At 40.0% G+C, this 23,567-nt stretch overlaps 1 protein-coding gene across 1 annotated transcript; it reads left to right on the top strand.

Annotated features, from left to right (window-relative positions):
• Window positions 1-17: 17 nt before the first annotated feature.
• LOC136856245 (protamine-3-like) lies at window positions 18-23,116 on the top strand. The gene is made up of 3 exons (XM_067133936.1): window positions 18-101; window positions 5,223-5,324; window positions 22,988-23,116. Exons 1-3 carry the CDS (start codon window positions 18-20, stop codon window positions 23,114-23,116), a joined length of 315 nt encoding a protein of 104 aa, XP_066990037.1.
• Window positions 23,117-23,567: the final 451 nt, after the last annotated feature.

A 23,567-nucleotide genomic window follows, 5' to 3' on the forward strand; every position in this document is an offset into this window, starting at 1 on the left:
AGAAGTTCGCCTGCAATATGGAGATGGACAGCAGCCGTCAGGACTGGCAGTTAGGATTCGAAGATGGCATCGAGTGCGTCCCCTTCCTGCTTCCTCCAGAAGTTGGGGCATAGCTGAGGTCAGTGATGCCTATTTGGCATTTGTTTTGGCAACCTCTGGCGAAAAGGGCTTCTCTTTCTATCCGCTGGAGGAGTGAGACTGAAGCCTGTTGGGCTATGGTATGGCAACCTCTACCCCCCATAGAGGTCATGCCCACATATGCCCAATGGGTTTTGGTCTTTCCCCCCCCCCGAGGAACGAAACTGATGCCTTTTCGCAAGAGTTGGTGCCTGCAGATGCAGAAATAGGTTTTTCATTTGACCTCTTTTATGTTCCCACCTTCTGGAGGTACAGTCTAGGGGCCCCTCAGCCATCGCCCTGCCAGCCTGGAAGTGAGATCTGGAAGTGATTGGCTTTCCCCAATTTGCGAAGGAGTGATTGGTCCATGGATGGCACAAAAGGAATGAAGTGTTTCCTGCAGAGGAGAGAGAAGTGATCCTGCAACGCAATGGCGGTTCTGGAGTGACTTTGGTTCCCTTGGACAACTGACTGAAGGCGTCGCTTGACAGAGGGTCATCGAAGAGGCCATTTTTACTCGATACCTGTCTTGGCTAGTTGACAGAGCTGAGAATGGGGAAGGGTCCACCCCTGGCTAAAATAAAGCCCCATTCAGTGAAGCTCTGTTGATAATGATGCCCCAGGGGTGAGATCAAAAGATCGGTAAAGGCCCAACATATACACATACACACACACACACAATATATATATATATATATATATATATATATATATATATATATATATATATATATATATTTATATTTATATATATAAAGATGAAATCCACGAAGGAAGAGAAATAATGGAGTGCTGCAAGGCCTTTCGACTGTCGTCCTTTACTGCTGAGTAAAGGACGACAGTCGAAAGGCCTTGCTGCACTCCACTGTTTTTCTTTCCTTCGTGGATTTTGTCTTTATTTATATAATCATCACGTTCCACATTTTCCTGATTCAGTTATACATATATATATGTATATTATTCATTATTCATCTATTTATTCATTCAATGCAGCTTGAAGAGGCGTTATACATTTCTGTTCTGTTCTGGGAATGAAGAACATTCAAAGAACAGAGCAGTAATGTATAATGCATTATACATTGAATAATGAATGATGAATAATGAATGAATAATGAATGATGAATGATGAATAATGAATAATAAATAATGACTGATGAATAATGAATAATGATTGATGAATAATGAATGATGAATAATAATGAATTGATAATGAATGATGAATGATGAATAATGGTTGATGAATAATAATGAACTGATAATGAATGATGAATGATGAATAATGAATAATAAATAATGAACGAATAATGACTAATGAATAATGAATGATGTATAATGAAAGATGAATAATAATAATAATGAATGCATAATGAATAATGAATGATGAATGAGTAATAAATAATGACTGATGAATGATAAATAATGCTTGCTAAATAATGAATAATAATGAACTATTAATGAATGATGAGTAATGAATAATAAATAATGAATGAATAATGACTAATGAATGATGTATAATGAATGATTAATCATGAATATCAAATGATGAACAATGAATGATGAATAATGAATAATAAATGATGAATAATGAATAATGAATAATAAATAATGAATGATGAATAATGTTAATCCAAAACTTCTCTTGAATTATGTTCCTCTCTCTTCATAGATGCTGAGAGGAGATTGTCATTTTATATTTGAATTTTTTTTTTTTATAAGATTAGGGAACTTTTTTTTATCTCACAGAGTTCCCAGGAATAACATGTGTTAATTCTGATGTCAATTTAACCTAAGGTTAATTTCCTGACAACACTTTCAGAAACTAACAAATCCTGACACAATAAATGATTCTTTCTGATGCCAAAACTAAACTGCAATAAACGCATACAACCCTAAGAACTCAAAACCACAAAATAGTGACAAACTGGAACTGTGAACTGGAGGTTCCAGACCCCATCAACACAGAAGGGACCTTCCAGTATTTTGGGCAAGAAAAAATTTGGGGCGACAGAAAAGGGGAAAAAAAAATCTCTCACACGAAGGGAATTGGTGAGAGAGGAGGGGAAATCATTCCATTCAGAAAGGTCGTGTTGGTAGTCCTTCCTGGCCACGACCTCTCTAACTGGAAACCGTTCCAGGACTGGAAGCTGGAAGATGGAAATTCATGGAAAATGGGAAAAAAAAGCCTACGGTTGGAGTTTCAAAGCGAAATGGAATCAGAGCTGTGGATAAAATGGTGGATGTTCCGAAAGGGTTTTGGAATATGAGGAAAATTTTGAACATTCTGTATGTATCGCCAGTGAATGTTCCGGCTCATTTGCATGCAAGCAATTATACAGATCCCTTTTTGCATTGTTCTGCTTTTGCATGAAGCCACGTCTGATGCTTTTCATACTTTCATACAAACACACACACACACACACACACAGTTAGTTCTGGAAAGCTTGTAGCTTTTTCCTGAATAAATATCCTGGTTAGATACCATCAAGTTTAAATGAAGCCTTGTCATTGTATATATATATATATATATATATATATATATATATATATATATATATATATATATATATATATATATATATATATATATATATATATATATATATATATATATATATATATATATATATATATTAATCAACAAACTTGGTTTAAACAAAAGAAAGTTGGGAAAGTGAAGTCTAATTGGTGTATAGTTGCCTCAATATAATTTACTGGTTGACCTAACCTAACTTAATCTACTCAACCCAACCTAACCTAACTTAACTTAACCTAACTTTAACCTAGCCTAACCTAACCTAACTTAAACTAACCTAACCCAGCCTACTTAACCTAGTCTAACAAACCTAACTTGACCTAACCTACTTTTGTTTTAGAGGTCCCTAAGAGACTTGTAAGTGTTATATTTATAATTTAGCAAAGTATAACAATGCACAAATGCATCAGAAACTATATTTACCCAAAAAATATACTTTAAATTTTTCTTGACATTTATAGAGAACCCAAAATAGCTTATGGATTGAAACCATAGTTTTTATTTGTCTTCCTCTTTCGTTTTATTCGATTTCCTCAGAGCAAAAACTTCAGGTGTCTGAGTTAATTTAATGAACTTGATGAGAGAGAGAGAGAGAGAGAGAGAGAGAGGGCTGTAATGAGGACATTTCGGTCATGAGAAAGTTTGACTATTTTTGTGATAAGTTTCTGCCAGAGTTGGATTGCTTCTAGTGGCGTCACTTGATACAGGAAGTGTTGTGAATGAGAGAGAGAGAGAGAGAGAGAGAGAGAGAGAGAGAGAGAGAGAGAGAGAGAGAGAGAGAGAGAGAGAGAGAGAGAGAGAGACTATATACACCCTTCCTTCATCATACAACCTCTGTCTCATCAGACAAACCTAAAACCATCAACTGATCTTTGACAAAAGAATTCTTCTTGAGCCATTTTTTCCCAAACGCCCTGAGAGAGAGAGAGAGAGAGAGAGAGAGAGAGAGAGAGAGAGAGAGAGAGAGAGAGAGAGAGAGAGAGAGAGAGAGAGAGAGAGAGATTATATACTTCCTCCCATCACCAAACAACCTCTGTCTCACCAGACAAAACCCACAACATCTAATCCCTCACAGAAGAATCCTTCTAGGGTCTCCATTTCCCAAACGCCCTGAGAAGAAGAAGAAGAGGAGGAGGTCGCCAAAATATAAACAAACACGAAACTCTGGCGATTAAGTGACGTCTCTCAGCACAAAACGCCTCTTGGACAAAAGACTGTGATCATGAAGATGGAACGAATCCATTCAGATATTCTTTGGATTTCCGATTCCTTTGCTCTCTCTCTCTCTCTCTCTCTCTCTCTCTCTCTCTCTCTCTCTCTCTCTCTCTCTCTCTCTCAAGTTGAGGAAGGGGGCCATCAAGTCTCAAAGGTGACGAATGTCCGAAATCATGGAATAAAAGACATCGTCTTCCCTTTTCTGATGTAAAAAATGGCGTGACAAGTTCTTGGTTTAGGTCAATAAACCTAACTGCAAAAATTCAATGGGGACATTTGTAAACAGAATTGAATCTGGTAAGGTTTGATAAATATATCTGCAGCAATTCAGTGGGGCCTTTATAAATAGAATTGAAGCTATTGTCGCCTCTGGGATTTTGAGAAATAGGACCAGGAAATAGTATCTAACCTTCTATCGTCTATGATTCTATTATCTATCCTAATTATGTAATTACTGTTCAACACAGAACAGAATTATAAAATGATTAGAAATTCCTTCAATAATTACAATGCTCCTTTAGTCCTCAGCCTGACGAAAAAATAAAAAAAAACCTAAAAATAAGCTTTTGAAGTCTGGTGCCAGCGGCAGTGAGTCACAATGAGGCAGGAGACAGCAATTGAGTCAGAAAACACGAATTGAAATGGACCCTGTATCCACTTGAACTGACAATCTCATAAAACCTAACTGTCAAGAACTGGTCGAAATGTCTAACTGTCTGCAGTCACTGGAACGGAATGCATGACCCCATTGCATGACCTGACCTCTCTCTGACCTCCCTAGACCTCAGAGTGCCTCTGTCAGGAAGGGTAGTAAGAGCAGGGCCCCCAAAATGAAGTGGCCTTTCTGGGTCGTCTGAACTGTTACTGCTGATAAGTTCCAGGCCAGTCAAAGGCTTCAGTGTAGAGTTGATTCTTTTGTACAGGCAGAGAAATGGCAGCTATTAGGAACACAGGGATACAAAATGCCTGTATCTTTTTCCCCCTGTAGAATTCATTCATTCCCAAGTGCTACTTCAGGAGACGGGGACGGGGGTGGTTTATGCCCACACACAATTTGCAAGTCAAATGACCTCCCATCAAATTCTTTAACTGTATTTTAAAATAATCAGTTTCAAATTAAGCCCAAACAAAAGCATTAAGAGACCCCCCAAAATGCATACGATCCCTTGCAATGGCCCACCAAAAAAAATCTTCCATAAATCAAAAAACTAGACCAAAACTCCCATAATTCCTTCTTCCTTCTCCGCAGGGGTCCAACACCAAACTCTCATATTTTATGATCATTAACCCCAAAAAAAATATCTGGGAATAAACACAACAGGTGAGATTATTCAACAACTCTCATATATCCCATTAGGAAGAAGAAGAAGAAGAAGAAGAAGAAGAAGAAGAAGAAGAAGAAGAAGAAGAAGAAGAAGAAGATGATTTAATTAGAGGAATGCTGATAATCCCCAGCCAGGTAAGAGTCCACCTTCACCCAGGTGTTAATTCCGGGAGAAAGACGCCACCCCCCCCCGCCCCCCGGGGAGCATCAGAGTCTCATTTAATCTCTTTCTTGAATAGAAATTATGACTGTTTTTTGTTTTTTGGGGGGGTGGGCGGGCTACACACCGGAAGTTATTAGGAGGTATTTTGGGCGTTGCTTGGTCCTGTTTATTAGACGTTGATTACAATATCCTTTTCGTGAAGTGGAAATTCTGGCAACATTTCTTTTCTTAATGAAGGTTTGGGCAGAGGAGGTTTTGCCCCAATGTTTTGACAGGCAATTTTGGGTTTTGAAGACGTGTCTGCGTGACAGGTGTTATTTGGAAGACTGACCTGACCTGACCTGACCCAATGCATGAACAAATATAATTATCTTTGATAGAAGATCTGACCTAACCTGACCTGACCAATGCATGAGCTTACATCTTTAATAGAATGACCTGACCTAACCTTACCTGACCTGACTTGACCCAATGCATGAACAAATATAATGATTTTTTATAGAATGACCTGACCTGACCTCTACATAAACAAAGAAGAATATTATTATTATTATTATTATTATTATTATTATTATTATTATTATTATTATTATTATTATTATTATTATTATAAATGTGTATATCGTCAGAGAAATTCTCGGGAAATTCGTGGAAATATTTCCACACTGGACCCAGGCAGGCAGAGCCTTTCCGGCCGAGTGCGGCTGCAACAATGCAGGCATTGCAAGCAAGCAACAAGCAATATGCAATATGCTTTCCACTCGCTCCAACCGGTGATTGACGTTTGGTTACACACGTGATCCGCTGATCCAGAATCGTCAGGGTATATTTCCCTGAAAGAGAGAGAGAGAGAGAGAGAGAGAGAGAGAGAGAGAGAGAGAGAGAGAGAATTTTAAACAAGAAAATAGGTCATGTGTTTGTCAATATGATTGGCCAATTGTATGTCTTTGTGAGAGAGAGAGAGAGAGAGAGAGAGAGAGAGAGAGAGAGAGAGAGAGAGAGAGAGAGAGAAAGTCTTTCCTGCCCCGGAAGTAGGTCTGAAGGCTGCCCAGAAGTGAGGAATGCCCAAAAATTTGTGAGCAAGTGATCTGGGCTTTTGTTGTTTCATCGACAAAATGACGTGGCGTAACAATTACTTATATATATATATATTATCCAAAGTTATTACTTGTGTATTTTATTTTATTATTTATAATTCACCCTATGTTTGTTCCCTCTTTATTTTTCTTTTCTTCTTTATAATTCTTATGTTTCTTCCCCTCTTTATTAATCTCTTCTTCTTCTTCTTCTTCTTCTTCTTCTTCTTCTTCCTCAAACTTTTACCAACCAGTCTTTGAAGTCCCTCGCGAATTTTGGTGACCACTGAGATAATTAGTGTCCTTTGATGGCGTTTTTTTAAATTATTTTTTTATTGTTTTTTTTATTTTTTATTTCTCCTCTTCCTTCATTTATCATCTTTCCTTTGTATATTCTCATTACAGGTGAGCGTAATATTAAAATTGATTACATTCATTAATTATTTTTTATATAAGCTGTAAAATGTAATGATTATTAATTGCAGTTTTGGAAAATATGGCAATACTTCGTTTGGATGATGATAATAATAATAATAATAATAATAATAATAATAATAATAATAATAATAATAATAAATAATAATAATAATAATCTCTTACACTAAAGTTTTTGCAATTTTTTGGGAGAAAATTTATTTCTTAGGAAAATTGACAGACAATTCTTCAATCACGAAGACCTGTTCCTCCTTATGAGAGAGAGAGAGAGAGAGAGAGAGAGAGAGAGAGAGAGAGAGAGAGAGAGAGAGAGAGAGAGAGAGAGAGAGATCATAACTTGGAAAGGCCTTGCCATAAAAATAGGCCCCGAAGTTCCCTCAGCAGAATAAAAAAAAAAAAAGCCTAATTGCATCAGAAACTTTTTTTTTTTTGTCCAGCTCATGAACTCTGTAACTGCTTGTTACCAAACAAGATCACTTTTTATCCGGTGTTTTCTCATTACCAAATGAGCTGGAGTTTGTGCCCGTCGAGTTTTCCTTGTTTGGAAAAGTTCTTGAGGAGTTTTTTTCCTTCCCAGAAGCTCTTGTAGAACAGGTCTTGGCCTCTGCCTTGATAGAAGGCAGAATTTAACACCAATAAACTTTTTAACAGGAGAAATTGGGAGAATAACTTTAGTTTTTGACAGGAATCAGAATGTAAGACCAATAAATTGTTTTTTACAAAAGAAATTGAGCAAAAAACTTTAGTTTTTGACAGGAATCAGAATGTAAGACCAATAAATTGTGTTTAACAAAAGAAATTGAGAGAATAACTTTAGTTTTTGACAGGAACCGGAATGTAACACCAATAAATTATTGTTAACAGAAAAAACTGAGCGAATAACTACAGTTTCTGAACTGGTGGAGGACCCCCAAAAACTGTATTTACATTCCAGTCCTGTGGGTGCGTTTGTTATTCAGGCAACGTTCATGAGAGAAATCGAATAGCGGTTTTGTGCGAGGTCCGCCTAACGGTTTAGCGCTACCAGAAGCCTTGCGTTTTTCCTTGCTCTCTCTCTCTCTCTCTCTCTCTCTCTCTCTCTCTCTCTCTCTCTCTCCTCCCAAGCAATTCGTTACCTCCCCCAAAAATGCGAAAACTCGGCCCACCTCCGCCATGACAGTAAGCAGAACACATGGGAGGAACGGTTGCCATAACCTGAATGAACCCCGGAGGCGCCTCGGGCGAGGCTTATGCATATTAATGAGGGGGAATCAGGTTATGTCCTCTTTGGGAGAGAGACGATGTCGGGGCGGATGTCTTGGATGTTAACCGATCACTCAATGGGAGCTACTTTTATGTTGGTTGACGTTGGCTGGATGAGAGAGAAGAGAGAGAGAGAGATGAGAGAGAGAGAGAGAGAGAGAGAGAGAGAGAGAGAGTAGAATTGTCAGCAATTTAGAGAGAGAGAGAGAGAGAGAGAGAGAGAGAGAGAGAGAGAGAGAGAGAGAAATATCTTTGATATACTGAGTAGAATTGTCATGCAATTTAGAGAGAGAGAGAGAGAGAGAGAGAGAGAGAGAGAGAGAGAGAAATGCTTTTGATATACTGAGTAGAATTGTCATGCAATTTAGAGAGAGAGAGAGAGATGCTTTTGATATACTGAGTAGAATTGTCATGCAATTTTGAGAGAGAGAGAGAGAGAGAGAGAGAGAGAGAGAGAGAGAGAGAGAGAAATGCTTTTGATATACTCAGAATTGTCATGCAATTTGAGAGAGAGAGAGAGAGAGAGAGAGAGAGAGAGAGAGAGAGAGAGAGAGAGAGAGAGAGAGAGAGAGAAATGCTTTTGATATACTGAGTAGAATTGTCATGCAATTTTGAGAGAGAGAGAGAGAGAGAGAGAGAGAGAGAGAGAGAGAGAGAGAGAGAGAGAGAGAGAGAGAGAGAGAGAGAGAGAGAGCAAAAAACCTAGCCTTCTCGTCTCATTTTCAAAGTAAGAATAAGAAGAAGAAGAAGAGGAAGAAGAAGAAGAAGAAGAATCTATTAACCTCCCCGAAACCAAGTGCTCAAAAATGTCCCTCAGGCCTAATTATCAATTACATAACGCGCCCCCGGCGTCATTGCCGTCATTTGGACTTTCCCTAATTGACCTTAATTACTGCGCCGCCCATTTCCTAGTTAATGACACCAGAACACTCGGGAGGGGGAGTGGGAGGAGTGGGAGGGAGTTGGGGGGAGAGAGGGGGAGAGGGGCGAATTCCCCTTGGACGATGAAAGAACTTCTTGCAATGAGGAAAATGGCTCTTAGGAATACGTTTGGAGAGAGAGAGAGAGAGAGAGAGAGAGAGAGAGAGAGAGAGAGAGAGAGAGAGAGAGAGAGAGATAAAAATGGTTTTATTATATTAAGAAGAATGGTTATGTGATTTAGAGAGAGAGAGAGAGAGAGAGAGAGAGAGAGAGAGAGAGAGAGAGAGAGAGAGAGAGAGAGAAATACTTTTGATATATTGAGTAGAATTGTTGTGTAATTTAGAGAGAGAGAGAGAGAGAGAGAGAGAGAGAGAGAGAGAGAGAGAGAGAGAGAGAGAACATTCTTAATATACTTAGTAGAATTTAGTGAGAGAGAAAGAAAGAGAGAGAGAGAGCGTAAACGAGAGCGAAAGTAAGTGAGAAAGAGAGAAAGTGAGAAAGAGAGAGAGAAAGAGAACGAAAGAGAGAGACAGACAGACAGACAGAACGAGAAAAAAGAGAAAACAGCGAAGAGGAGAGAGAGAGAGAGAGAGAGAGAGAGAGAGAGAGAGAGAGAGAGACCCGATTCAGAAAAGCAAAAAACAGGAGGAATTGGAAGACAAGAAACGATAAATGGGATGTATCAATTACTGAGAGTAAAAATGGTAATTCGTGCCGGATGGAATTGAAGATGTAATTGCGGAATAATGAGAGAGAGAGAGAGAGAGAGAGAGAGAGAGAGAGAGAGAGAGAGAGAGAGAGAGAGAGAGAGAGAATTTTGATATAAATAGATTTTTTGATTTTATTCTTTTCACTTTGCAACAAAGGTCATTTATTAGGTTTAAATAAATTAAGTTTTCGTTTTGTCGTGTAAAGAATTCTTCAATTTTTGTGTTGATTTTTTGCTCAGTGAGATCCCCAAGTTTTACTGTTTCTCTCTCTCTCTCTCTCTCTCTCTCTCTCTCTCTCTCTCTCTCTCTCTCTCTCTCATCTTCTTCTTCTTCTTCTTCTTCAGAAAACAAAACCAGACGGAAGACGCCATCGAGTTGGAGGGTCAAGGAAAAACTGCCCAATTTCTTTAACGCTTCAAAGACGGACTCTTGTCCCCAAAATGTTTTATTTTTTATCTTTTATTTTCTCTCGGTTGAGAGAGAGAGAGAGAGAGAGAGAGAGAGGAGAGAGAGAGAGAGAGGGAGGGTCCTCGTTGAGAGAAACGACCCAGCATGACCCGAGACGTCCGAGGGACCTCTCCTTCAGGTCCGAAGACACCTGGTTGTTCCCAGCGAGTGAAAATAGAACGAGGGTAAATTAATGTCGGTCTTCTACTGCCCTTTTGTTGCGTTCTGTTCGGGCGTTTTCTGCTTGCTTTTTCTCTTTCTTCCTCCTCCTCCTCACCTTCCTCCTCCTCCTCCTCATCTCCTCCTTTTTGCTTGCTTAACTGTGGGATTCAGAGCAAAGAGTCCGCGAGGATGCTTAATACATTTCTTCCACTCTTGCCCTGGCTACATAGTCCACTGTTCATTTACAGAATCTCTCTCTCTCTCTCTCTCTCTCTCTCTCTCTCTCTCTCTCTCTCTCTCTCTCTCTCTACACACCTATCTCTTTCTCACACCAAGCTGCGTAGTGTATGGTCATTAGAGAACTTTCTCTCTCCCTGAATCTCTTTTTCTCTCTCTCTTTGTAGAATGCTTTTTCTCTCTCTCTTTGTAGAATTATTTCTCTCTCTCTCTCTCTCTCTCTCTCTCTCTCTCTCTCTCCCTGAACCCCTGTCTCTCTCTCTTTCTCTTTGTAGAGTTATTTCTCTCCTCTCTCTCTCTCTCTCTCTCTCTCTCTCTCTCTCTCCAAAACAAAAATGTAGATACATAATCTCTATCTATAAGTCTCTCACCATACTGTGTAGTGTATGGTCATTAGAGAACTCTCTCTCTCTCTCTCTCTCTCTCTCTCTCTCTCTCTCTCTCTCTCTCTCTCTCTCTCTCTCTCTCAGGCTCATTTGCCCGAGTGGGGGGGGATCACACATAACGTCCCGGATGAAGGCATAACGAGATTTGAACAACATCTGAGGATTTATTATAATGTGCATCGTTTGGGAAGAGAGAGAGAGAGAACTGGGTCATTAGTCTTGGAGAATTTTTGTGATGTTACCATTTTAAATTATGTGTGTGCGTGTGTCTTTAACGCCCTCTCTCTCTCTCTCTCTCTCTCTCTCTCTCTCTCTCTCTCTCTCTCTCTCTCTCTCTCTGGAAACTGTAGTTTTCTATATTCCAATTTTCTGGAAATTGTAGGTTTCCATATTCCAGCTTCCAGGAAAATAGTTTTCTAAAGTATCTCAGTTTCCTAAAAACTGTAGTTTTCCATATTACAGTTTTCTGGAAACTAGCTTTCCAGGATGTTCCAGTTTTCTGGACACTAGTTTTCCAGGATATTCCAGTTTTCTGGAAACTGGTTTTCCAGGATGTTACAGTTTTCTGGAAACTAGTTTTCCAGAATGTTCCAATTTTCTAGGAACTGTAGTTTTCCATATTCCAATTTCCTGGAAACTGTGGTTTTCCAAGATATGCCAGTTGTCTGGAAACCGTAGCTTTCCAGGATATACCAATATTCTAGAAACTGTAATTTTCCATATTCCAATTTCCTGGAAACTGTAGTTTTCCATATTCCAATTTCCCGGAAACTGCAGTTTTCCCTATTCCAGTTCTCTGGACACTACATAGCTTTCCAGGATATCTCAATTCCCTGGAAACTGCTTCCGCATCCTAGCATCAATGGCATCACTTCCGGAGACCTTTGGCTTTTCTGCATTCTGGAATCTTTCCATCGGCTGTCACCTCCATAAACTCTGGAAGGCGTCATTCCAGTCAGAACTTCGGCAATAGATGCAAATTCGGCTTCGGGGAGGGAAGGCTTTTCTTCGCCTCTGGAACCATTGTTGTGAGGTCATTGTTATTGTTTCTGGAAGAGACAAAAGAAGGCTTGCTCTGGAAACCTCCTGGAATTGGGTCAAATATTTCACTGCTTGGAGAAATGATTTAATGACAGATATCTCGATTTCTCTTCGTGGTGGCTACAGAAATGACTGGCGGTCCTCGACGTTTGACAAAATGGATTTGTCAAATCGAGTCCATGAGTTGGGTCAAATATTTCACTGCTTGAAGAAATGATTTAATGACAGATATCTCGATTTCTCTTCGTGATAGCTACAGAAATGATTGGCGGTCCTCGACGTTTGACAAAATGGATCTGTCAAATCGAGTCCATGAGTTGGATCAAATATTTCAACGCTGGAAAAAATGATAAAATCATATATATCTCGATTAATTTCCATAGCAGCTACAAAAACGCCTATTGTAACTGGACATATGACAGAATAGATTTGTCAAATCTAAAAAAATCAAGACAAAACAAAGCAAAAATTAAAAAAAAATATGGAAATGTCTATAAGCCACAATCCAGCGCGCCCGGAATATTCGCCAGCGTTGTTCCCATTCGGTTTGAAAACACAAAAGCGTCATTGGAATACAGAATTCCTGTTTGCCAGCGATCATCCCGCCAATACCTGTTCCGTTGCGAGCTGTAATATTAAATAAATATCCCTGGCATAAACAAATTCCATTGCATAATCACGGTAAACAGAATATGTGTATGTATATATTATCAATTTAGAATATCAGCTTTCCCTTTTGCCAGTGATAATAAGCGGAATAACGGGAATGTTCGTTTCATCGGGAATGTTACAATTATGGGAATTTCATTTTTGGAAAAACGAGCGTTTGGTTCTACAGCCTTTCAATAATGTTTATCTATTTGTTTCCATTCCGCTCACAAAAGCAGTAGATTGAAATGAAGTTATTTGCTTATAAGGAGGCTGGTGAAATTCGCAGTGGGTCACAACGAGGACCTGGTGAAACCGGTATATTAATGGTTGTTGGTCAATGCCTCTGAATTCTTAAGAATATACGAAGTGTATTCTTTTCAATTTTTCTCTTTTCAAACTCTGTCAGTCAGTCATTCTGAAACTTTATATGGAGAGAGAGAGAGAGAGAGAGAGAGAGAGAGAGAGAGAGAGAGAGAGAGAGAGAGAGAGAGAGAGAGAGAGAAAGTTTCTCAATTCTTCTCTATTCAAAATCTGTGTCAATCATTCTGAAACTTTAAACTGGAATAGCGGTTTCAAAAAGCGGTCAGTGTTCCAACTAAATATGGAGAGAGAGAGAGAGAGAGAGAGAGAGAGAGAGAGAGAGAGAGAGAAGAGAGAGAGAGAGAGAGAGATGGACCCAAAATATCCAAAGACTGAAAGATAAAGGAATATGAAACTGTCTGCTTAACAATTCCACGCTCCATTAAAGGCTTCTCCTGCATACAGAGAGAGAGAGAGAGAGAGAGAGAGAGAGAGAGAGAGAGAGAGAGAGAGAGAGAGAGAGAGAGAGAGAATTATCATACGTAATTTTATGCAAGGTCATGTTGACATATTGCCTTCTGATATTGTTGACTTTGATAAACTATGTCAATATTCCACCGCGACGGTCGGCATTCTCTCTCTCTTCTCTCTCTCTCTCTCTCTCTCTCTCTCTCTCTCTCTCTCTCTCTCTCTCAATGTGAGTTATATTTCAAGAGCATAAACACTGTGCCTGATTCTCTCTTTTATACTGAAACCTTTCACAATGACTTTGCAGTTTGGTATCTTCTAAACTTATTCTTTCTCTCTCTCTCTCTCTCTCTCTCTCTCTCTCTCTCTCTCTCTCTCTCTCTCTCTCTCACGTAACGAGCAACAATTTCTACTGTTCTTTCTCCCAGAAAATGATTAAAAATCTATCTTGTCAGTTGGTTTATTATTTATTATTATTATTATTATTATTATTATTATTATTATTATTATTATTATTATTATTATTATTATTATTATTATATATGACGTACTTCCTCTTTTAGCATGTGGGCCTCATTGGCACCCACTGCCGCTCGCTCTAAGTCCCCAAGGACTCTGGCAAGTTCCTGAACATTGGTAGAAAGTTCAAAAACAGAATCATGTTTTCAAAAAACAGAAATGAAAATTTTCGCCTCACAAAAAAAAAAAAAGCTTTCAATCATTTTTATCATATTGAAAACCATTAACAATTTTTCCCCCAATGGATCAAATCTCTGGCAAAGTTAAACTCGCCAAATATTTATCAGAATCTTTGCAATGATAAAACAGAGAATATTGATAAATATTATTTATCAAGCAAGTGAGGAAGAAAATGAATCTTTGTATTCCTGGTTTCCCAAAGGTCAAATTTGATCTCCCTAATGGAAGCTGTGTGGTCCATTGAGCTAAGAAATGTGATGTGCAATTGATTATAAAATTGCACATTGAGAGAGAGAGAGAGAGAGAGAGAGAGAGAGAGAGAGAGAGAGAGAGAGAGAGAGAGAGAGAGAGAGAGAGAGGGTGTGACAGGAACTTTGCAAAAAGTCCCTATGGTGCTTAAGTATATAAGGTTTATTTAGAGGCTAATTTAACTTTGATATAAATAAACTGTTGAGAGAGAGAGAGAGAGAGAGAGAGAGAGAGAGAGAGAGAGAGAGAGAGAGAGAGAGAGAACTTTGCAAAAGGTTTGCAAAAGGCCCTATGGTGCTTAAGTATATGAGGTGTATTTAGAGGCTAATTTAACTTTGATATAAATACACTGGAAGCGCTAAATCGTTAGGCAGCCTCGTTCAAAATTGCTTTTTTGATTACGCGCATGAACGCGGCCCGAATATTAAATCGAACCTGTCTATTTGGGCAGAATTCTCACGAAGACTTTCCAGCGAACTGGAAATACTTTTTCCAGGGGAACAAGAGTCGCTGAGAATGTTATATAACATTTACTTAACTTACTTTATCTTCGTGTTGGTTGATAAAGCAAGGTTTTTGACAGAAAGGGGTCCATTTTCGACCCAAGGGGGCCACTGACACGAAACTCGAGAAGCTTCCAAAGAATATTATTAAAGTGGTTCAATCTCCATTCACATATGTGACACATGATTCATGTGCATGGGAGTGTCACATACAAAGACACATGATTTATGTGCGTGAGACTGTCATATAAAACCACATGAGTAACATAAAGAAATTTTGAACAGGAAATTTTTGACAAATAATTTTACAGAATTCTGAAAAAAAATTCAGGTGTAGAATTGATAGGAAATTGAAATTTTTATACCAAATTCATTTTGATGTTTCACGAAATTAACATAACGTGGAAATAGACTATTTTGATTCGTTTATTATCAATTCATCAGTCAAAAATGGCAGCTAATCAGAGCGAAAGAATAAAATAAATAATTGAACATTCAGGCGTGACAATGAGCTATCTATGAGTACACAAAAGCCTCACACACATTCAAAGAATCTCATTATTAATCTCCCAATATGAGATTAGATGAGATTATTTCACCGCCCCCCCTCCCCCCAAAAAAAAGAGAGTGGGAGCTTTTGATTATATAATGAATTCATATAATGAACTCATTTGCATACGGAAGGATCAGATTCTCCAGGAATGGTTTTGCAGTGATGCAATTATCGGATCGGTTGAAAAGGAGAGGCTGCTGGAAATTTACTGGAATTTACTGGAAAAAGGTTTCTGGAAACGCAGGGGAAGGGCTTCGGAAAAGGCTACTGGAAAGTCTTCTGGAAAAGGTTTCTGGAAAAGGCTACTGGAAAGGCTTCTGGAAAGGCTTCTGGAAAGGTTTCTGGAAATGCAGTGGAAAGTCTTCTGGAAAAGGCTACTGGAAATCTACTGGAAAGGCTACTGGAAAGGTTTCTGGAAAAGCAGTGGAAAGGATTCGGAAAAGGCTACTGGAACTCTGCTGGAAAGGCTTCTGGGAAGGTTTCTGGAAAAGCAGTGGAAAGGCTATTGGAAAGGTTTCTGGAAATTTACTGGAATGTCTTATGAAAAGGCTTCTGCAAATCTACTGGAAAATCTTATGAAAAGGCTTCTGCAAATCTACTGGAAAGGCTTCTAGAAAAGTTACTGGAAATCTGCTGGAAAAGCCGCTAAAAATCTACTGAACCCCCACCAAAAAAATTCATATGTGGCCCACATCTCTCAGCCACGGCGCCTCTTTCAAAAAATGATTGTCACGCCATGAAACACTTCGTTGGACAATGTATAATGAATGCATAATGAATGAGTGATGACAAGTGAGTGATTCATCGCCAGGACAGGAGGCATTTCCATACAAATGAATTCCCATGAGGTCCTCTCTCTCACTAAAAACAACAGGGCGCATCTGCGCGTGCGCAGTCGTTCAGAGATGGGTCCTTCATGTTCCGAGGTGGATGCACGTCATTGAGAGAGAGAGAGAGAGAGAGAGAGAGAGAGAGAGAGAGAGAGAGAGAGAGAGAGAGAGAGATCAGCTAAATGGTCCCAAAATTGCTGTGTTATTTTGTACATAACTATATTTGAGGGTCCCAAATCCTTCAAATAAATTCTGACCCAATAATTGTAATACACAATTCGACCTATAAATCACGCCTGCGCATTAAAGGCATTAAATGCCCGTCATAAATATTATATTATTAATGTATAAATATAAATAAATATAAATATAAATATAAATATAAATATAAATATAAATGTAAATATAAATATCATTGGTGGCTGGGCGTCATTTCAGGGGAGGGATTTCAGGGAGATTAGAAATATGATCATTATGAATTGACTGTATGACATAATATGGTGATTTTGACTGATTTTAAGAATGGTGAATAAGGTTTATCATTGAAGGTTCAGTATTGAAGGTTTATCATTGAAGGTTCAGTATTGAAGGTTTATCATTGAAGGTTCAGTATTGAAAGTTTAAATTTTGAAGGTTATTCATTGAAGGTTCAATATTAAAGGTTCAATATTGAAGGTTAAATATTGAAGGTTTATCATTGAAGGTTAAATATTTAAGGTTTATCATCGTAAGTTCAATATTCAAGGTTTAATATGGAAGGTTTATCATTGAAGGTTCATCATTGAAGGTTCAATATTGAACCTTCAGTATTGAACGTTTAATATTGAAGGTTCATTATTGGAAGTTCAATATTGAAGGTTCAATATTGAAGGTTTACCATTGAAGGTTTAATATTGAAGGTTTATCATCGAAGGTTCAATATTGAAGGTTCAATATTGAAGGTTCAATATTGAAGGTTTAATATTGAAGGTTTAATATTGAAGGTTTATCATCGAAGGTTCAATATTGAAGGTTTAATGCTGAAGGTTTAATGGGCGCGTGAGAGTTTATCTCGTCTGCAGTAATGGTGTAAGTTTGGCTGCGAGATTAATTGATGCTTTTGCACTCTCTCTCTCTCTCTCTCTCTCTCTCTCTCTCTCTCTCTCTCTCTCTCTCTCTCTCTCTCTCTCTCTCTCCCAGAGGACACAGAACATGGGAAATATTTCCAGAACTCGTAAAGTCTTTCAAGTAAGATGGATACTGACGGTTGTAGATATTACCCAAAGACTTCCAGCCAACCACATAAACACACACACATCAAAACAACTCCTTCTGTTGTTTTTCCTTTGGAGAAACAACAACAGAACAACAACAACAGCAACACAACTGACCTCTAGGAGAGAGCCAATAGACACCACGGACCATCGTCCTTCTCCCAAACAGATTTTCTTTTATTGCCAAAGTTCTGAAGAGATCGGAAACCCTTCTTCCAGACTCCAGGCTGGAAACCGAAGCACCTCCAGAGATATCTTCCAGCAGCGTTTCCAGGCTGCTGCTACTGCAGCTGCTGCAGCTGTTTCCAGGAAAGGCGAACAGCCTGGAAAAAGAATGGGAGCGCTTTCGTTCCAGGCTCCTCCTGGACTCCAGGGCCGTTGTGTAGAGCCCAGAAGAAGTGGCACTATGAAGAGGCAGTTTCCAGGGAAATGGAACGTTTCGGAAAGCTATGGAGGCAAGATTCCAGGTTGCTGTGGCCATATTGACTTTTGCCGAGTGCCTGGGGTTAAGGGAGAGGTGCTGGGGTTGTGTTTGTGTGGGTTTAGCCACATTTATGGTTTCTGGGGCAAAAGGATACTGGGGTATTTGGTATTATGCATAGAAATGGTTGTAGAGGATTTTGTAATGTGAAAGTGGCAGTAATGAGAATTAGAAACATTAATGAGCATAATTAGGCAGAATGAGAGAGAGAGAGAGAGAGAGAGAGAGAGAGAGAGAGAGAGAGAGAGAGAGAGAGAGAGAGAGAGAGAGAGAGAGAGAGAGAGAGAGAGTACTCCAATGTAGACATTTTTCTCATAGCTAAGAATTCTTCATTTGGAAAAGGGACACTTTGTGCAAAAAAGAGAGAGAGAGAGAGAGAGAGAGAGAGAGAGAGAGAGAGAGAGAGAGAGAGAGAGAGAGAGAGAGAGAGAGAGAGAGAGAGAGAGTGCAAAAGCATCAATTAATATCCCAGCCAAACTTCCACCATTACTGCATTTCAAAAAAAAAAAAACAACAAAATATATATATAAAAAAATATAAACGAACAAACATCATCCTCGTTCATCAGACCCGACCCCAAACCTAGCACAAGCACTTGCATGCACAAACACAAACAAAAACGACTGCTCCAGCAGCCATTTTGGAGAGAAAAAAAAAACCAAGTCACGATTCCCAGGCAAGCACAGATTCATTGTTGATCAAAGCTGTGCATTTTCTCTCTCTCTCTCTCTCTCTCTCTCTCTCTCTCTTGCATGCACGTCCTTGAGCCCTTGTTTGTGCGTTGTTTGGCAAACAATATACCGCCGTGTCAAGAGTGCTTGACGCCCAAGAGAGGCAGAGATACGGACAGACAGACAGACATTGTGGGTGGATGGGCGGAATTAAGAGGCTGGGCAAATAGATGTGAGAAGAGAGAGAGAGAGAGAGAGAGAGAGAGAGAGAGAGAGAGAGAGAGAGAGAGAGAACATATTATTATTATTATTATTATAGAATTCTCATCCTTAACTAAGAATCATGGATTGATTCTATGGATTCTAAATAAAATTATTAAAAATAATTCCAGGACGAGATAAAGTGAAATTCCTGGCCCACCGAATTCGGCCGCGAGTGTTCGCCCGGAGAACATGCAAGATCCACATGCTATGTTGCGTGTTTGCGCCATGTTGCAGAAATAAAGATAAAAGAGAAACGGAATACCCGGTATGGAACTCGCCCGTGGGAAGCCAGTCTCTTCTCTCTCTCTCTCTCTCTCTCTCTCTCTCTCTCTCTCTCTCTCTCTCTCTCTTTCCACAGGAAGGTGGAACACACTCTCTCTCTCCAGAGGAAGGTGGAACATCTCTCTCTCTCTCTCTCTCTCTCTCTCTCTCTCTCTCTCTCTCTCTCCAGAGGAAGGTGGAACATTCTCTCTCTCTCTCTCTCTCTCTCCTCTCTCTCTCTCTCTCTCTCTCTCTTTCCACAGGAAGGTGGAACATTCTCTCTCTCTCTCTCTCTCTCTCTCTCTCTCTCTCTCTCTCTCTCTCTCTCTTCCAGAGGAAGGTGGGAACACACCTCTCTCTCTCTCTCTCTCTCTCTCTCTCTCTCCACAGGAAGGTGGAACATACACTCTCTCTCTCTCTCCACAGGAAGGTGGGACACAACTGAGTCCAGGTGAACAAATTCTCCCTCTCTCTCTCCAGGGGAATCCACTGAGTACCACAATCCCAAGGCCATCCATTACCACAATACAACAAAAATAATTTAAAGGGAGAACCAAAAATCAAATCTCGCCCGCAGAAAATCCAACAGGTGTTTTGGGCATTCTCTCGTGCCCTGTCAGGGCAGGAAGAAGAAGAAGAAGAAGAAGAAGAAGAAGAGTGAAAAGAAGGAATGATCCTATTATCTTATTCTCCTATTCCCTCGTTCTCAAAATTCTTGCAGAAGATGTGAAATGAATTAAGATGGCAGGAACTAGGAAGGGAAGGGTAATAGGTCATTACAATAACAGGTAGGTGATTATGACCATTAGGTTAATTACCTGGGTATTTTAATGGCTGGTAGTCTTCCATACCCATACCCTTTACCTCTAAACATGTATATATATTATATATATAATATAAATCCTCTCTGGATTTCTTATAATGAGAGATAAATAATTTTATCTCATCTTGGATGAGTGTCCACTTTTCTCTTGGAGATTCCAACTTCCGTAATTACATGAGGGTACGTAAAGACCTGGGGGGGAACTTTTCTTGCGGAAATGTCAGAGTTTCCCCCAGGCATAAGTAGAGCTTCCCCTCGGGGTGGGGGAGGGAAGGGGGAGGGTTATCCGCCCCCCTTTTTGTATGGGAGATTTTGGTGTTTTGTCGTTCTGTTGGAACGGGCAGAATAGATTCTCTCATTCTGTCTCTCTCTCTCTCTTTCTCTATAACTTAATACGCTTCAAAACTCTCTCTCTCTCTCTCTCTCTCTCTCTCTCTCTCTCTCTCTCTCTCTCTCTCTCTCTCTCTCTCAGGCTTAATACAGTTTGAAGCACTCGCAATGATCAGTTTCCAAGCATCGCCAAAACATATTGACAGATAAACAGAAATAAGTCCAAAGGTTTTTACTCTAAGAACTTAATTCCTGCTGCGACTTGGCTCTGGGAGGAAGGCAATAACTTGAGAGACTCGATTAAGTAACGAATACTTTATACTTTCCCTGAATAAGTAACTTAAGTAACCAAATTTTGTGACTTTTCTCTGTGGCATTGTAGCCTATCTTCTCTTGAACTCCTGAAGAAGTTTCTGTTGCACCAAATCCTCTGAGGAGAGACGGTTCCACAGACCAGCAGTGTGAGGAATAGTAATAATAATAAAGATAATATTGACAAAAATGGGTAAAAACGTACAGAAATATCGTTGCGATTCCTCAGGAGTTATGGCGTAGTGTTGATTGATATAGACGTATTTGTTTCAGTACTACAGTTCTGGAAAACACGAACATAAATAGACTTCAGTATTCCTTGCTCTCTCCTGCCCAAACGACCACAGCACCACCACAGCACCCGTGTCCGCAAGGTCGTCCCAATAAAGTTTAGACTGAGCACAAAAAGACAAAACAAAGAAACGACGCCATTGAATATCAATGGGAGTAGAGGTTCGTCTCTTTCCAACATGGCAGCTCAACTGAGTCGATCGAGAGATCGACTTCGCCTATTGTTTCCTCCGGAGGAAATTGGGCGCCACTTTCCGGAGGCTGTAAAATACTGGCTGGCGATACTGGCCCGCGGTTCCTGTTGCCGAAACTGGGAGAGGGGACTGGGGAACCTCAGGGGCTGGGCGAGACCTAAGGGTGTATACCCCTGAGAATGCTAGAGATTCACAAAGTTGCAAAAGTGGAGTCAGACTTCTGTCCTTGACTGAGGCTCCGTTTGGCAGTCAGAGTTACTTGAGAGACTTTCATCTCTCTCTCTCTCTCTCTCATTTCCAAAGGACAGCATTTAATTGCCTCATCCGGTTCTTTCATCTTAGCTGGTCTTAGAGAGAGAGAGAGAGAGAGAGAGAGAGAGAGAGAGAGAGAGAGAGAGAGAGAGAGAGAGAGAAACTTGATAAGATAAACAGCCCTATAACAATATTCTTAGTTTCAAGAACCACCAGTTGAGAGAGTTCGCTTTCAGCTGTGAATGGGAATGAATTCTCGAGAAGAAGAAGAAGAAGAGGAGGAGGAGGAGGAGGAGGAGGAGGAGGAGGAGGAGGAGGAGGAGGAGGAGGAGGAGGAGGAGGAGGAGGAGGAGGAGGAATCCAAAGGGCGCCTCGCAAGAATCCTAAACAAGGGTCCCAATGCAGTGTTTATCAAACAGAACTCGAGCCAGTAGACGAAGACGGGAAGAAAGTTCGGACTTCTCGGAGAAAGCCTTCAGGAGAAAGTCAATGAGGACTTCCCAAAAGAAAGTCTTGAGGAGAAAGTCAATGAGGACTTCCAAAAGAAAGTCTTCAGGAGAAAGTCAGTGAGGACTTCTTGAAGATCGCCATGACGGGTGATTCTAAACTTGATGAAGCGTTTGCAAATCTCTCTCTCTCTCCCTTAATTAAAAACAAAGGATATTGATCAGTTTAATTACAGGAATGGATATCTGTCACCGGGAATGTCCTTCTTCTTGTCCTGCAGGAATCTGGAATGAGCCTTCGCTGGGACTGGAATGGGAAGGATTCCAGCAGGAATTTTCACTTGGATTTCTGTTGATCGGTTTTAATGAAAGAAATCTCGCGGAAATGGAACAAAATAATGAGTTCAAAGTTTGCTAATGTCTCCAACAATCTCTCTCTCTCTCTCTCTCTCTCTCTCTCTCTCTCTAAACCCATCTTTGAACCAATATCCGCGACCAAACTCTGCCCAATAATGCCTCCATTGATGGGTGTCAAGCCCATATTGATGAAACGATTAAGGAAATAGAGAAACAGTTAAGCAACATGGTGTGAGCCTCTCTCTCTCTCTCTCTCTCTCTCTCTCTCTCTCTCTCTCTCTCTCTCTCTCTCTCTCTCTCTCCATTTGTGAGTCCACATCAACGGCCAACCTGTTAGGCTGAACTCAGGTGGTATGAGAAATGGAAGAAAATGTGGAAGAGTTTATGGAATAAGGGGGAGAGAGAGAGAGAGAGAGAGAGAGAGAGAGAGAGAGAGAGAGAGAGAGAGAGAGAGAGAGAGAGAGAGAGAGAGAGAGAGTTTCAAGCAAGAATCCTTCTCCTGTCAATCAGTTTTTCTGGGATTATCTCAACCTGAACCTCAGCCTAATGATTCATAGGCCTATTCATCAGAAAATAGACCTTTGATAGCATTTGAAGGGTGTCTGTTATAATCCTCCCAGGGGGCATTCTGAACCACTTCCGGGGTGTCCTACCCCACTCGACAGACACTTGCAAAGGTCATCAAAGGTCAAGGTGACCTTCTCTGAGCCGGAGATAAAGATTCTAATAATATTCTTTCGAGTGAAAACCTTGAAATTCTTCGGAAGTTTCTTGAATTTCAAATTTCGAGTTTCTGGTTCCTTTCGTGGGCTTGTTTCATCCAGATAGGGATTTCTCTTCTGGAGAAGAAGAAGAAGAAGAAGAAGAAGAAGAAGAAGAAGAAGAAGAAGAAGAAGAAGAAGAAGAAGAAGAAGAATGAATTAACACCAATATTTATAAACATTCAGCTCCGGACAGTCCCCAAAGAGGCGAGACTTTCAGACCATTCAAACCCCGAGTTTGATTTCTAATCCCGGATTTCGCCTAAATCCTCCCTCACCCGATTTAAATCCTGCTAAATAAATAGATAAATCCTGCTACAGCGTCGCACCAGGCCGAGTGGCCCACCAAACGAAACGGGAATTCCATCACGTTTATAATTAAGGAAACACTCCACCACCAACATCAGTACGCCTGGAATCGAGGCTTCAATAATGTTTGATGTTCCTTCTGCGCTTTGCTCCGCTCCCGAATACATTCTGCTTAATACATTCTGGTTTTAATACATTCTCCCCAATATATTCTGGTCAATACGTTCTGGATAAAACCTTTCCTAATGGGCTTGTTCGCCATTTGCCAAACTTCAGAGGAAGGGCTTCTGAAGTACTGAC

The sequence above is a fragment of the Macrobrachium rosenbergii genome, chromosome 35 (genome assembly GCF_040412425.1).
Source record: "Macrobrachium rosenbergii isolate ZJJX-2024 chromosome 35, ASM4041242v1, whole genome shotgun sequence".
In the NCBI taxonomy this organism is placed as follows: domain Eukaryota; kingdom Metazoa; phylum Arthropoda; class Malacostraca; order Decapoda; family Palaemonidae; genus Macrobrachium; species Macrobrachium rosenbergii.

Excerpts from the sequence above, each read along its gene's own strand:
- LOC136856245 (XM_067133936.1), top strand. The coding sequence starts at position 18 with ATGGAGATGGACAGCAGCCGTCAGGACTGGCAGTTAGGATTCGAAGAT. Across the intron at positions 102-5,222 it reads CCTTCCTGCTTCCTCCAGAA|GAAGAAGAAGAAGAAGAAGA; the intron begins GTTGGGGCATAG and ends ATATCCCATTAG. Across the intron at positions 5,325-22,987 it reads TGCTGATAATCCCCAGCCAG|TTTCTGGTTCCTTTCGTGGG; the intron begins GTAAGAGTCCAC and ends TCAAATTTCGAG.